The following is a 13,483-nucleotide window of genomic DNA, read 5'->3' on the forward strand; positions in this document are numbered from 1 at the left end:
GTGGAAACACAGCACAGCCTCCCAAACAAGTTCAGCCGGTTTAACTGCCCCAGTCAATTCTGCAATAGGTTTGCTTTGTTTGCTTTCCCCATTAACTTCTCAAACCTGTGTGTTGCATGGCTAAACGTGGCAGACATTTTCAAGCAAAAAAACAAACAAACAAACAAAAAAAACATCTGTGGATTGGTTGATGTGAAGGGCAACCTTACTTCTGAAATAACAAATTTGCTAAAATTGTTGGAATAATGGTGTATATAGTATGTAGAGACACCAACCATGTTGACGATTTCTTAAAATACGAAGACACCCATGAGCTACTCAAGTCGGCCATGCTGGCTACTTGGAGCAAATGGGCACCCTTCCTGTGATAACAAGTGTATACAAAATGGAAGAAAGGATTTCCTAAAATATTTTAGTTGAAATGTAATTTAGCAACAATAAAATGTTATAAAAAATATATATATATAAACAATGTTTTCAAACCCTTTTATTTCACTTAAAAAAAAAAAATCACCGTCTCCTTAATCTTCACATCATACAGATGGTAAACTTCATCAAAGATGATGTGCAATTTCAATGCCGTGGCCAGTTACATAAAGGAAAGTATGGTTTTGACAAAAGAAACTCAATTAAGAAAAAACAAACACACCAAAAATTCACATCAAGAAATATCATCAATTAAGCGACCCAGAACAAACAAATAAAAACTTTTAAAGTGTTATTCACAGAATTTCAATAAAAGTGCTGCAAGATGAAGCCAGTATATAGAAGTGATATTAATATGATGAATGTGGCACCACTTCCAAACAGGCACAGTATGTAGCAAAACAGTTTTCATCACTTTTACACCACAGTGACAAAAGTGTGAGTTATTTGAAAAACACATGTACAAAAGCGTTTTTTTTTTTTTTTTTTTTTTTTTAGCTTGCAGATGACCAATCAACACGCACACTTACAGTAGTAAAGAGTTCACATTTAACAACTGGTTAGGGAAATATTGCAAGTATTTATAGCAGGGATGGGGAACCTTTTCTCGACCAGAGGCCTTTCAGTTTTATAAAGTCCTCAACAAATGTATAAATAAAAAATGATGTGAGCATCAATAAAATGTTAATAATCATGAATTTTGGAGAGTTTTTTTTTTTAAATCAACATCACTCCCTTTGAGGTTTTATTTGTTTTTGGTCCATCTCAAATGCTATGGGGGCCATCTATGGCTGCAGGTTTCCCACCCCTGCTTTATTATAATGATCCAGCCTGCTGGATACATTAACTTCGTCTTTCGGAGAAAAAAAAAAATCAGTCATTCTTTCCTGTGTGGCAGCTCAATAAATGCTGTTACAGTCAGTAATGCAGCGTGACCCTGTTTGTTACATGTAGCATTATTTTCATTATTATGCCAAAACCTGTGGAAGGTTAATAGCAGCCGTCTTTCCAGCTGGCATCTCTCAGGGTGCTAAGTGAGGTTAGACTCTTTGGAGGTGTCAGCAAACTATGAGAGAGAGTAACGAAAAGAATAATCAATGATCAATCAATGATGAATAATTTATCAATTTATATTTTCGTCATTAAAAAGCATGTGCATAAACATGAATTCAATATGCTTTTGAATTGCTGTGGCTGTTAAGTTAAATATACAGTCAACACAATAACTTATAGGTACTGTACATACAATGCCTAAATAGGACTTTCCAGTAGTGAAATATAGAAATCAGTAAAGACATTTAATGATGAAACACAATTAAAAACTACATTACGTTAATGTAGAGTTAAACAATGAATGAAATATATGTATTTCATAATGTGTTTTGAGTTAAATATTTTTATTTAACCACTTAAAAAGTCAATTGAGGATTAAATAACAACAATAATTACAATTTAAAATTTATTAAAAGTAGCATGGTACAGCTGTTTGTTTTTTTTGTTGTTGTTTTACCCTTAATTTAATTGTGCTATTTTGCATGAGTTTAGATTGCAGATTGGTCTCAAAGCAAATTAAAAACGTCCAGTTTTGTTGATTATGGCGACGCTATACGGACAAAAGCGGTAGTGTTTTGCCGAATCGAATACTGTAACTGTACTACTACATTTCTCGTAAAAAAACAGCGCATGGCATTGTGAGAGCCTGAGCGATGGCCTGGATTTGGACTGAATTACATTTCTGCGTCCATTGGCTGTGTGAAAGATGACAAAGGATGAGGTCATGAATGTGTAAAGTTCTAAACAATATCATACTTTTCAGTTTGTTGTGTGGCTGGTTGTCGGTGTAAAAGTCCAAACTATCATGCTGATTGCTATTTATTTCTCCCACGTCCATGTAGATAGCTAACATTTGTATTATAAATGTAATTTGAGCATCGGAAGCTACTTCCTAGTACACCAGAAACAGAACCAGGGAAACATTGGTCAGACAAGCTCAAGCAGCGAGAGAAAGCCAGGCTAAGGTGGAAGCTTGACTGTCCTTTTATCCGGGTAGCCTCTGATGTTCTTTTTTTTTAAATGTCCGCTCAGACCATTCACTTGGTATATTTGGCTGCTTTTGCTGCTTTTCACATTACAGCTGTAAGAGCACGTAAGTATTCAAATCCACTGCCATCCTCAGAACAAATGGGGAAAGAGGGAAGTGATGTTTTTTGTATAGCCAGTCAGCATGTTTGTCGTTTTTTGTGTGGCTTCCTCTCCCCTAAAAGTTGCTTAGTGCCAATAAAAGCAAGAAAGACCCCTTCATGCCATGACAAAAATACCATTCATGAGTAATAAGAACTCTTTATTAAGGTTGAAAACTTAGTGTTGCTTTAAAACCCTGAGATGTAAAAAAGGTGAATACCTTATTGATTTTCTCTGAGTTAGTCACTATTCTCCTTACTTTGATATTAAAAATAGCTTTGACAGTTTGATATGATCAGTAGTTGTCAAAATGCAGGCATTTTGTAGCTACCACCTCCCTTAAAAATGTGTTGGCCCTCAAATTCAATGTGCCCTGAAATTCAATGGGCTATTAGCATAATTGTGGCCAGCCATGTTGTAACCCAAGCCGCCGAGGGCAGCATGACTGGTCTCCACGGAGGAAAACTTATCTTTTTACTTTCCCTTCTCACGGCGATGCCTAGTGCCCGCCAAGTGCAAACAAATGTATTTATTGTTAGTAAAATGCACATTTGAGTAGCCAAGTTTCTGAATCTTACCTGCGTGTGGGTTGTGTAATTTTGCTGGAACGTGGAGCTCCACCAAGGCCCAAAAAGGAAGCTGGACGAGGAAGGGAGCTGCGGGGGACAGCGGGTTGGCCGGCTGTCTTTACAGGCTGTGGTACAGAGCTGGCGGTGGGCTTGAGGGGTTGAGCCAGCGGCATGCTCCCAGGGATGGAGTGCAGGCTGGTTGAGGTGGACAAGGCGGAGGGGCCCTGCAGGACAGTGGGGCTGACGTAGGCAGTAGCTTTTAGTGGGTGACGAGCGGTAGCGGGGAAGTTGCCAACGCTCTGGACACGTTGACCCAGCTGGCCCGGAGAAGGAACTGTGGCACACAAGGCAGATGATGTAAAATTAAGGTGGAATATGTTCGGATCAAAAATGCTTAGCTTAGGAAATAAAATGCAAAGCAAAATGTGTAAGAACAATGAGAGGAAATGAGCAAACCTAATACAAGATACCTTAAACTTAGCTAAACAGCTTCACTAAAATGAGAGCTCTTTGACTGAGGTAAAATGAACTAGCCTCCGCTGAAATAACATACAGTAAGTCGGTGGAGAAAACAAATGTTCAGAAGTGGGCATTTAACATTTGTCATTTATTTTACAGTCACATCGGTACATGGAGCCCCTTCCGTAATAATGTGTCCGTTGTTTTTGTTAATTTACCCAAACTGTGATCATCGGTACGTCATTTTCAGCATCACTGGTGTCACCCCCCCCCCCAAAAAAAAAACAAAACAAAACAAAAAACAGCAAAAAAACAAAAAACAAAACCTTGCCCCAGAAATCAACAATCAAAACTTGATCATCGTAAACCAATGTGATGCAACGTAATGCCTTCAACCTCAAAATAAACATTTGAACATATGTCATCTGTCACAAAAACTACAAGATTAATGCAAGGTTTTGCTGAGCTTAATTTTGTAAAGAATGCCTTTTGGAGGGAATTTTACATTTCAATTCATAAAACCATAACTCACAGCACAAACTCTGACCTCCAAGCCATGCTGGCTATCTTACTGAGGAGAAAGTATTGGTCATTGCAAATACAGTACAAATACCACCCCCAGCCGCCTCTTAATTGTATGTCATACTAATGTTCCAACACTCAGTTATTCATGGGTGGTTGTAAGTATGCTTGTTGCGTGTTAAGATTGTGCCTCTATGCCCCCAAATATATAACAGTTTAAACATCCCTAAAACATTTTGATTATTAAATTGGGTGATAAGCCATAACCGGCCGTGTGAGGAGACACTGGAAGTGACTATAATGATGGATTAAAATGATGGATGAAATCTACTGTTATGAAGGTGTTAGTCCGTCATTTTTAAAATATCTTTGTCATTTGGCGGTCTGTTGGCCAAATGTTGACAGACTGATGGACTTCCCACCTTTGCTAATGTTGAGCTAAATTAAGGAAGCACAGAACACACCAGGATAAAGAACCTTTAACCGTGGAAAATGTTGTACATTGGACATCACGTGATGACAGCAACGCACATGAAGGAGGTGTAGGGTCTTACTGGAGGACTGGAGGCGTGCGAGGCTGCTTGACGAGTCAAAGCTGAGACTGCTGCGCAGGGAGGACATGGTTGGCAGGGAGGAGGGGCCATGGGACGGAGGGTTGAGAGGGGATGCCAGGCATTGCATACTGGGAACGCTGGGAATACTGGGAACACTCGGCATGCTGGGGGCTCGCATCAGGTTGGGCATGCTTCTCCGCAGCCTAATGTCTATACAACCGTGGTAAAACAAAAGCAACACAACGTAAGCTAAAGTTTGCTAAAATAACTGAACTATAATGCTAAGACATCTTAAAGGGATATTGCACTTCTTTATTCTATTTCAGCAGAAAAATAACATTTTGTCTATACTTAATTTGCTAACTAAATTACTTGTGTTCAATTAACATTCAGAAACACATTGTCACTTGTCGACTGAAAACGACATTGCATGTGCTCAAGGCTCGGGTAATGACCAATCAGAGCTCACAGGTATTAATACTACAAGAACAATAATTTAGATATCAAATTAATTATAGACAAAATATGAAATATTTACTGCTGAAAATGCCTTAGTTAGTTTATTCTCATCATATCAAAGCTAAGGTAGTCTATGAGAAAATAACATGCAAAGATAAGACAACAAGTTAGTTGAAATAACATCATCTCGGCCAGCAGTTCTCGAAGGGAGTATGAGGAAGTACAGGAAGGTAGCTCACATAAGATATTGACAGGGTTTGTGCAGGTATCAGCATATCTAATCTAATCCTTTTAAAAAGTTTCCTTTCAAATCAAGAGAAAATTAATTGGAACATGAAACAACTTATTGCAAAATTGTGTTATCGTGACTCCTTTAATGAATGTTGCCTGTATTTTGTTCTATATCGTTGCATTGTCATTGGCGATGCAGACGAGCAAAAATAAAACAGATGATGTTACACGATCTATCTTTTGAGGTTGCTGAGTATATATATATATATGCATTGCATTATTATCCATCAATTTTGCCACTTGCTCCTTAATGAAATTTGCATCATAAATGCTCAGATCTCTGGGAAGGATTTTGACCAAGATAGCACAGTAAAACTATTTTTCTTTTAGAAAGGGCTGGGCAATAATTCTGCATCCTACAGCCTCATAGTAGGAAGTTTATTGTCAACACAAACATATGTGGCCTGGTGACTTGCCACATAATGGTTTTCTGTTAAAAGCCAAGTTATAAAGCCAAAGCTAACCTGCACTGTTCCTGTACGAAGAGTGAGTTTCCCCACTCAGGCCGGTGGCCCCTGTGTAGGACGTTAGCCCAGCAAGCGAGAAGGTCGAGGTGGTGGAGCTGCGCCTGCAGTCTCTAAAGCTGGAGAAAGTATGCGAGTGCGGAAGGCCGCCCCGCTGCATCGAGCCCGTGCGGAAGAGTCGAGGCTGGGGAGGAGGGAGCTGGTCATAACCCTCATCCTCATCCTCCTCGTCATCCTCCTCCAGATCCACGTCGCTGCGTCGAAGAGAGTTCAAAGAGAAGCTGGAGCAACGACGACTGACCGTCGCTGAGGTAGACGCGTAGTCTTGTCGCAGACCTACCCAGGAGCAATTTTTTAAATTTTAATAAAAGTGGAAGGTTGGATTGATTTTCTGCGTGAACACTTGACTCACTCTCCTCCTGAAGGCGGGCCATGACCTCCACGTCCGTCATGTCCTGCAGTTTGTAGCCCATGGAGATGGAGTCATCCTCCAGCTCCGAAATGCCCGCTTCACTGTCCAGGGAAGACTGAGGGCTGATGGCCGTGTGCCGCCGGCCAACGTCTAAAAAGGCATCAGAGGTGATGACTTTTTAATCCACTGGACCCAACAAGTTGGTAGGCCTACCATTTGTGGTGTCATTTTTTTTCCCCCATAAACTGAGCTGTTTTTAGGCAACAACTAAGCTAATTTGCAGATTGCAATTCCCTCAGACACCATACACCATACATGACTTGGTATCTTGAAGAACCGCAGCCACTTTCAAGCTTGAATCATTGTAATATTGTTTCATATTCATAAATTTCAACAAATCTTAGGCAGGATGTGTAAAGTGTACTTGAATACTTGATATTTTTGCTATTTTGATGAAAACAACGTCATTAAGCAGTAAACTCTTAAATTTTACTGTCATACAAGTGTAAAAAGAAGGTAAATGTTAGATGGTGAGTTTGTGTTACAGCTTGGGAGGTGTGTTGTCTCATAATGACAACTTGACTCAGAGTTTTTTTTGTCACACAACCATAGAATAGATTGTAAAAACAATCAAGTGAGCACACAACCAAAGTGTATAGCATAGATGAAGATGGAAAGGGAAGACTGTCTCAAGGGAACTGTGTCTCAAAAACGATCTCCATACAGTTACAACTCAGCTTTTAGTGCTCTAGTGTACAAAGAAGCTAAGCGCAACTGCAATGTCCATTTCTTCTTTTATTGTTATTATTGATATCGCCATATTGTACTATAAAAAAAAAGCTTCTATAAATCATTTGAGTTACATCTTTTGTTGTTTTTGCAATGACCAGGATTATTCTGTGATGGATTTAGGAATTTAGGAAAAACAAAGGATTTTTTTTTTTAAATATCGAAATTATTTTTTGCGCAATTGGCACACAAACAGATGATAGATGTTAGAAGTGCATATAGCTGAATGCCTTACTGTGCAGGGTAGGGTTAGACAGGAAGGTGGGGGCCCTGTCCAGGCTGAGGCTGGGCCTGAGCGGGAGGGCGGGGCCGGATGATAACGGCGATGATGGCAGAGCTTGGAGAGGCAAAGGATAACAGGGATTTTAATTCCACGGAGGATAAAATGTAAAATCCAAGTGTGCTGGCACACCGCTTTATACATGTGGAATACAAGACAAAAATGTGGGTGAAATTCCATTTTCATATTCGGTATTTTTGAGCTTACTTTTAATATTTCTGATCATTTAATGTGCTTTAATGTGCGGTTGCAGTTGAATCATTTTCAACTACTGCATGCATGGTATAGGCATTGTACGTAGGTTGCTGTCTAAATGACATCACAGGGGTGTTCTATGCATTCATAGAAATCAAAAGGTATGAGGAGCAGTCTGACATTGTCAGACTGTGCGTCACCTGTGGTCTCGATCATTGCAGCAGGTTTGGAGTAAGGCAGGACGGGGCAGCTGAGTGTAGACAGTCCGTCTATGCAGCTGTACGGTCGGACGGAGGAGACTCCTCCCCACCGCTTGGCTGGACACACAAACACAGCCTAAGGGGTCACCAGCAGTCCCATGGTAGATTGATTACTGTCAGCAAGAGCCAAAATATTAATCTTTTGCCAACATACCACTCTTGATGTTGTACATGCGTCAAGATGAGCATTAGAATTACGACATCAGATTACTAGATTATTCTTCTGGAGGGATCGTAGGATAAGCGGGGATTGCATTTGTACAATATGTGGGTTACATCCCATTTCCCAAATCACAATCAGACCTACTCAAATGTGCATTTATATGTTAAACACTCTGCTGCCATTTCATTAGCCTTCTAAAGCATGATTGGTCATTTGGAATTTAGTTCACATCCACAGACTTTGCTGCACCTCTTATGACAGTGCCAAGAGTTTGGAAGAGCTATCTGTGGAGAGTCAGGATGGACTTTGGTAGTTGGTTCCATTTAGTTTTACTTCATACTGTTCCTGGATGTTTATTTCTTCAAATGCAGAGGTAAGTAGGAAGCCTTTTTTGTATAAAGGCATTCTTAGAATAACAGTGTATTTCAAAAAGTAGGAGGGGCATTTGTTTACCTAGCAGAGTGCCAGATACAGTGTTTATTCGAGTTGAGGTTTTTTTAAGAGAGGTAATTTTCTTCATACAAGCAAATGTTACATAATACAGTATCATCTTATAGAGTAGCCAGGGGAAAGGTCTTAATAATTTTGTAATAAGCAAAAATGCTGTACAGTGGACCCCGGTGTTACAACATCCCTGACTTACGTTATTTTCATCTTGCGACCTGGAACACTGAGTTTTTTTCATCCCGTCTTGATGACATTTTTCTGGATTTGCGCCCAAAACAACTCGTGAGCCTAGGGGCTTGGCTGTATTTGTGTTGTTTCATCTTCATCTGCAGGCGTTTTTAGGTAATTACACTTATTTTCAGTTGCCGTCCTTGCAACGCGTCACTACAATTCTGGTCTGCTATTTGTCGGCGTCTCCTCATTGAGATGGTGGTCTGCTATTGATCGGCCTCACTTATTTCAAAATGGACGAACGGTAAAGATTTGTTTGATTGTGAGTGGTTAAGAAATCCATATTTATAGTGCATTTTACTGCCTAATTCAAAGTTGACAGGGTTAGCCATGAGTCCCAAGATTGCTAGTGATGTTAAAGAGAGAAGTAAGAAGATGATTTATATGGAAACAATGCTGGAAATAATAACCCTTACTAGGGAATATGGGCATAACAAGCGACACTCAAAGGTAAATAAATCCTTTCTATATTTTTAATTTATGATGTTTTCTGATTGTATACATGTATGCTATACATACCTAGCACTTATGATACTATTTTGGTACCAATTTTTAATATGTATGTACAATTTTGATGTTTTTACCTGGGGTTCCAAACGCATGAGCTATTTAACATCAGTTTGGATTGCCTGTCATACGACGAATTCACTTTACGACCCCAACCGCTGAATGGACAAATGTCGTAACACGGAGGCCCACTGTATTTGATTTCTACACGACTGACAACTTGAGAGCAAATAATCTTAATTACGTTCATGTTCAGCAAGATGTTTTTTTGTGCACGTGTAGGATGCGGAGCAACATGTGTTGCAGCTTAGCATCACATGTCCACATCCAGAGGGACAGCTGTCCACATGTAGCCATTAATCCAAGAGGTCGTGCGGTGCATGCGCAGGTTACCTTGGCCCAATCTGTGGCACAGCGTCATCCTCGCCAACTCTACTTCTGGCCCCGGATGGTCCAGGACCTGCCTGCACCACTGCAGAGGGCTGAGGCCGCTGCCACCATCGTGCAACTTGGCCTTGGAGCTCACATAAAGCCTGAGAGACAGACACAAGCAGCAGTTTTATTGCTGACCCTGACAATGTCTTTCTCTGTTGCTTGAAATGTCAGCGCCTTTTACAGGGCCACCTTTTAAAGAGCATATAAATGTTGGGAGCTTTTATGGGGTCATCCTCTCTTGTGGCTCATTTATGTATAGCAACTGATTATTGGCTTGAGGTGCCAGCTATACAATGACAGTAAAAGCTTTTTCTTCTTTTCTATTCCTCAAATAAATGTAAAAAAATAAGACTTCATAATAATAAATAACACATCTTATTCTCTTTATATGGCAAATTATGTTTAATCCATGCAAATTAAGTGAGACCTATGAAAACTTAAAATGTAAAGTGTCTCCTTTTACTTCTTTAACATAAGTTACTCTGGTACTGTCCCCGCACAGTTGAGCTACTTTTGTGACAAAGCCGCAATGTCTTTGGGGCTAACTATGAAAAGCACAATTTTTTTTAAGATTATGCATATGCATTTTAAAAAACAGAGCAACATGCCTGCGTGTTTGCAGTGTCTCCACGTGCGTAACTGCTCACCCCTCCCCACTCTGCTAGCAGAGGAGCAGAAAAAAGGGCAACTGGCCGCTATTAACCTCAAAGAGGCGGCTTGTATACTCGTATTTTGGCCTGCTTAGCTTATCACTGGTGCCAGACACACTCACCGGTTATTGAAACCATGACTTTTTAAAACTATGGTAAACCATGAAAATGGTAATCGGACCATGGCAATTGCCTTGTGAATGATCTCTCTAGGCACCACGGTAAATGCCAGCTTTAGAGATGTGGTATGACGTCTGCTCTGTTCTTTTTTCGGTGGCATGGATGAGAGTCATAGTAAAAGTTAATTACATCTACATGATCACTTATGTGTTACTGTAGCAAAACATCCAGCTATGAATTGAAGTATGGTGTATGCCCCACTATTTCACTTACATATACAAATGCACCTTGATAAGACTTTATACAAATACAGTAGTACACAGAGTTCACTGAGAGTGCATCTCAAGCGACGACGACCTATTATAATTGCATTTAGGTCACAGTCAGAAGCCTACAAGAGTCCCTCGCTCGTCTTCTAAATGGAGGACGGCGGCAAGGCAAGCAGTTCAATGTTGCCTCCTGTCAGCGCTGCAATCATCCGCATGCTCTACTTTCCACATCATCACGTCACACATGAGCAGCAGTTGGCATTGTCATCACGGTCGCAAAAAATGGTCAGCTTCCAAATCCATAACTCTGGTGCTTGCTGTAAAAGCTAGCTATAAGAGATCATGCATTCATTAGGGAGGAGTCCTATGTTTTGGAAAACATATTTCATCATAGGTGTCGGAGGTGTTTATTAACTCCATATAACACCTCATTGGCCAAAACCTCATAATTCATCCATCCATCAATTATCTCGTCCGCTTATCGTCACAAGGAGTGCTGGATCCTATCCCAGCTGTCTGTGGGATTTAGGCAGGGTACACCCTGAACTAGTTGCCAGCCAATCACAGGGCACACAAAGACAAAAAAAAAACATTCACACATACCAACACACCTAAGGACAATTCAGAGTGTCCAATGTATCTACCAAGCATGTTTTTGGAAGTTGGGAGGAAACCGGAGAACATGCAAACCTGACATCAGTGTTATATTTTATGTCTGAATGGATGTTTGTTTCTTATATAGTGTTCTTTTGTGTAAGCTGACGGAATAATACAAATTGATAGTATAGTATACAATTGAGTAAATATTGTAGACCAGGGGTCACCAACTCTGTGCCTGCAGGCACCTGGTAGCCCCCATGGAGTACATGAGTAGCCCTACTGCAAATAGCTTACAAGTGACAGAACATTGTGATTTTCTAGGAATTTTACAAAGAATTGTAAATACTGTACATTACATTTACATTACATATTACACGTGATTTATATATTTACTACACATAAAAGGACATAACATGAATTACGTTCAGATTCACGAGTTCAATTCCAGCTCGGTCTCCCCTTCCTATGTGGAGTTTGCGTGTTCTCCCCGAGCCTGCGTAGCTTCTCTCCGGGCACTCCGACTTCCTCCCACAGTCAAGGCATGCATGGCAGGTGTATTGAACATGTAAAATTTTCCTTAAGTGTGATTGGGTGTGTGGATGGTTGTTAGTCTCTGTGTGCCCTGATTGGCTGGCAACCAGTTCAGGGTGTCCCCCACCTACTGCCCAAAAACAGCTGAGATAGTCACCAGTGAGCCAGCTATCCGAGTGAGGATAAGCGGCTATAGACAATGATGGTGGACTTAAAATATATCATTTTTTAAGTTTCTATCAAGCTGGTAACCCTTTGTATTAATTAGCATAAAAGAAATAGACCTTAATTTAAAAAAGCTTGGTGATCCCGGTTAAACTAAATATTTTACACTTTAATGTATTTTATACATTTATATATGAAGTTTGAGTCGTAATTTTGTCAACAGCACATCCTGAAGAACACAACACGTTATCCAGTATTAGAGGGTCATCTAAAGCTTTAATATGGGACCTTTTTCTTTAAATGAATTTCAACATGTGTCACATATATTTGATTAACAGCAACAGCGACGTTGGCCTATTTACGCTTTTGCATTTAGGCAAGCTTTAACGTCAACTAGGAAGGGGGGGGGGGGGGGCTTCTGCAATCCTCATATCAAAAGCACGAAAACACAAAGACGTCTCAAATCGTTATTAGAACGACGATTACCAGCTATCCGGCTCCGAGGTACTGAGGACGGTGTTGAGATCCAATAGGTCAACATCATCCAGAAGCGTCGTGCCTTCACCCTCCTCTTCGTTCTCCCCCGCCACCCCGTCGTGCACGTCCTCCTCCTCGGCGGCATCGGGAGACGATGAGCTGGGTTGAAAATAAGCGAAGGGCTCCCGGGGGGATTGGCTCTCACATTTAGCCGGGGAATGCTCCTTTGCTGGGGGCATGCAAGCGGCCGGGGAGCCCGTCTGGACTTGAAGGTGGTTAACGTGGTGATGGCGGGAGGCGACGGGACAATTGTTTACCGCGTTGGCCCTGCTCCGCAGCTGCTCGTTTTGCTTCTCCAGCTTGCGAACGAGCTCCTGCAGCTTGAGCACCTCCAACTCGGCATTGGCCAGCTTATTGTTGCCGTTGACGTCCGCCATCACGGGGGGGCCCAGCAGCACCTCGGCGTCCATTTGCCGCCGCCGAGCACATGGAGAGACGGCCCCGCTTGCGTGAAGATTTCGACGCTGGGATTCTAAAGAGTCCGCGCCTGGTTTAATTCGGATGGAGGCGGCACACGTCCAGCGCAACACACACTCCTCACATGCACATGCACATTCTCGAACTCACACACACTTTCACACACACACACACGCACACATGCGCGGAGGATGCTGATGCTGGCATGACTTACAAGCGCTCTTCTGATTGGTCAGCAGCTTCCTGGACGCCACATGGCCAGGAAGTGTTTTTTTTTTTTTTTTTTTCCCAAGTAGGGTGTGCATTTTCAAGGAGAGTCTCAAACATTACATGATTTTACACAGAACTCGCGTGCACGTTTTGTGTGAATACTTACATATTGTTATTAACAACAGATTTCCTCAAATATGGGCTACCGCTGGTGGCTGGTGTTTCTTTGCTCAGTTGCAAAATGCAAGTGTTAGGGAAAAAGTTATTAGAATGACGGCCTTTCATTTGTGCTTACCCATTTTGCAATTCAAGCGTTCCTCAAAGTGTGTATGAGGCTCCC

The 13,483-nt window shown here is 41.2% G+C and overlaps 1 protein-coding gene and 1 long non-coding RNA gene across 4 annotated transcripts; one reads left to right on the plus strand and one right to left on the minus strand.

The window, feature by feature from the left end:
• Positions 1-472: 472 nt before the first annotated feature.
• On the minus strand, positions 473-13,122 carry slain1a (SLAIN family member 1a). Of its 3 annotated transcripts, XM_088414158.1 has the most exons (9): positions 12,466-13,122; positions 9,603-9,742; positions 7,802-7,918; positions 7,362-7,463; positions 6,338-6,487; positions 5,926-6,261; positions 4,712-4,921; positions 3,186-3,510; positions 473-1,492 (listed from the first exon to the last, which is right to left on the minus strand). In XM_088414158.1, exons 1-9 carry the CDS (start codon positions 12,924-12,926, stop codon positions 1,417-1,419), a joined length of 1,917 nt encoding a protein of 638 aa, XP_088270284.1. In that variant the 5' UTR covers positions 12,927-13,122; the 3' UTR covers positions 473-1,416. The 3 variants fall into 3 exon arrangements, with proteins under 3 accessions (XP_088270284.1, XP_088270285.1, XP_088270286.1); XM_088414159.1 differs by lacking the exon at positions 7,362-7,463; XM_088414160.1 differs by lacking the exon at positions 4,712-4,921.
• LOC148424005 (uncharacterized) lies at positions 2,433-6,541 on the plus strand. Its single transcript, XR_015865519.1, has 3 exons — positions 2,433-2,572; positions 6,170-6,236; positions 6,351-6,541. It is a non-coding gene; the product is annotated as an uncharacterized LOC148424005 (long non-coding RNA).
• Positions 13,123-13,483: the final 361 nt, after the last annotated feature.

Source organism: Hippichthys cyanospilos, chromosome 5 (genome assembly GCF_059441005.1).
Source record: "Hippichthys cyanospilos isolate Australia breed blue-spotted pipefish chromosome 5, RoL_Hcya_1.0, whole genome shotgun sequence".
Classification (NCBI taxonomy): domain Eukaryota; kingdom Metazoa; phylum Chordata; class Actinopteri; order Syngnathiformes; family Syngnathidae; genus Hippichthys; species Hippichthys cyanospilos.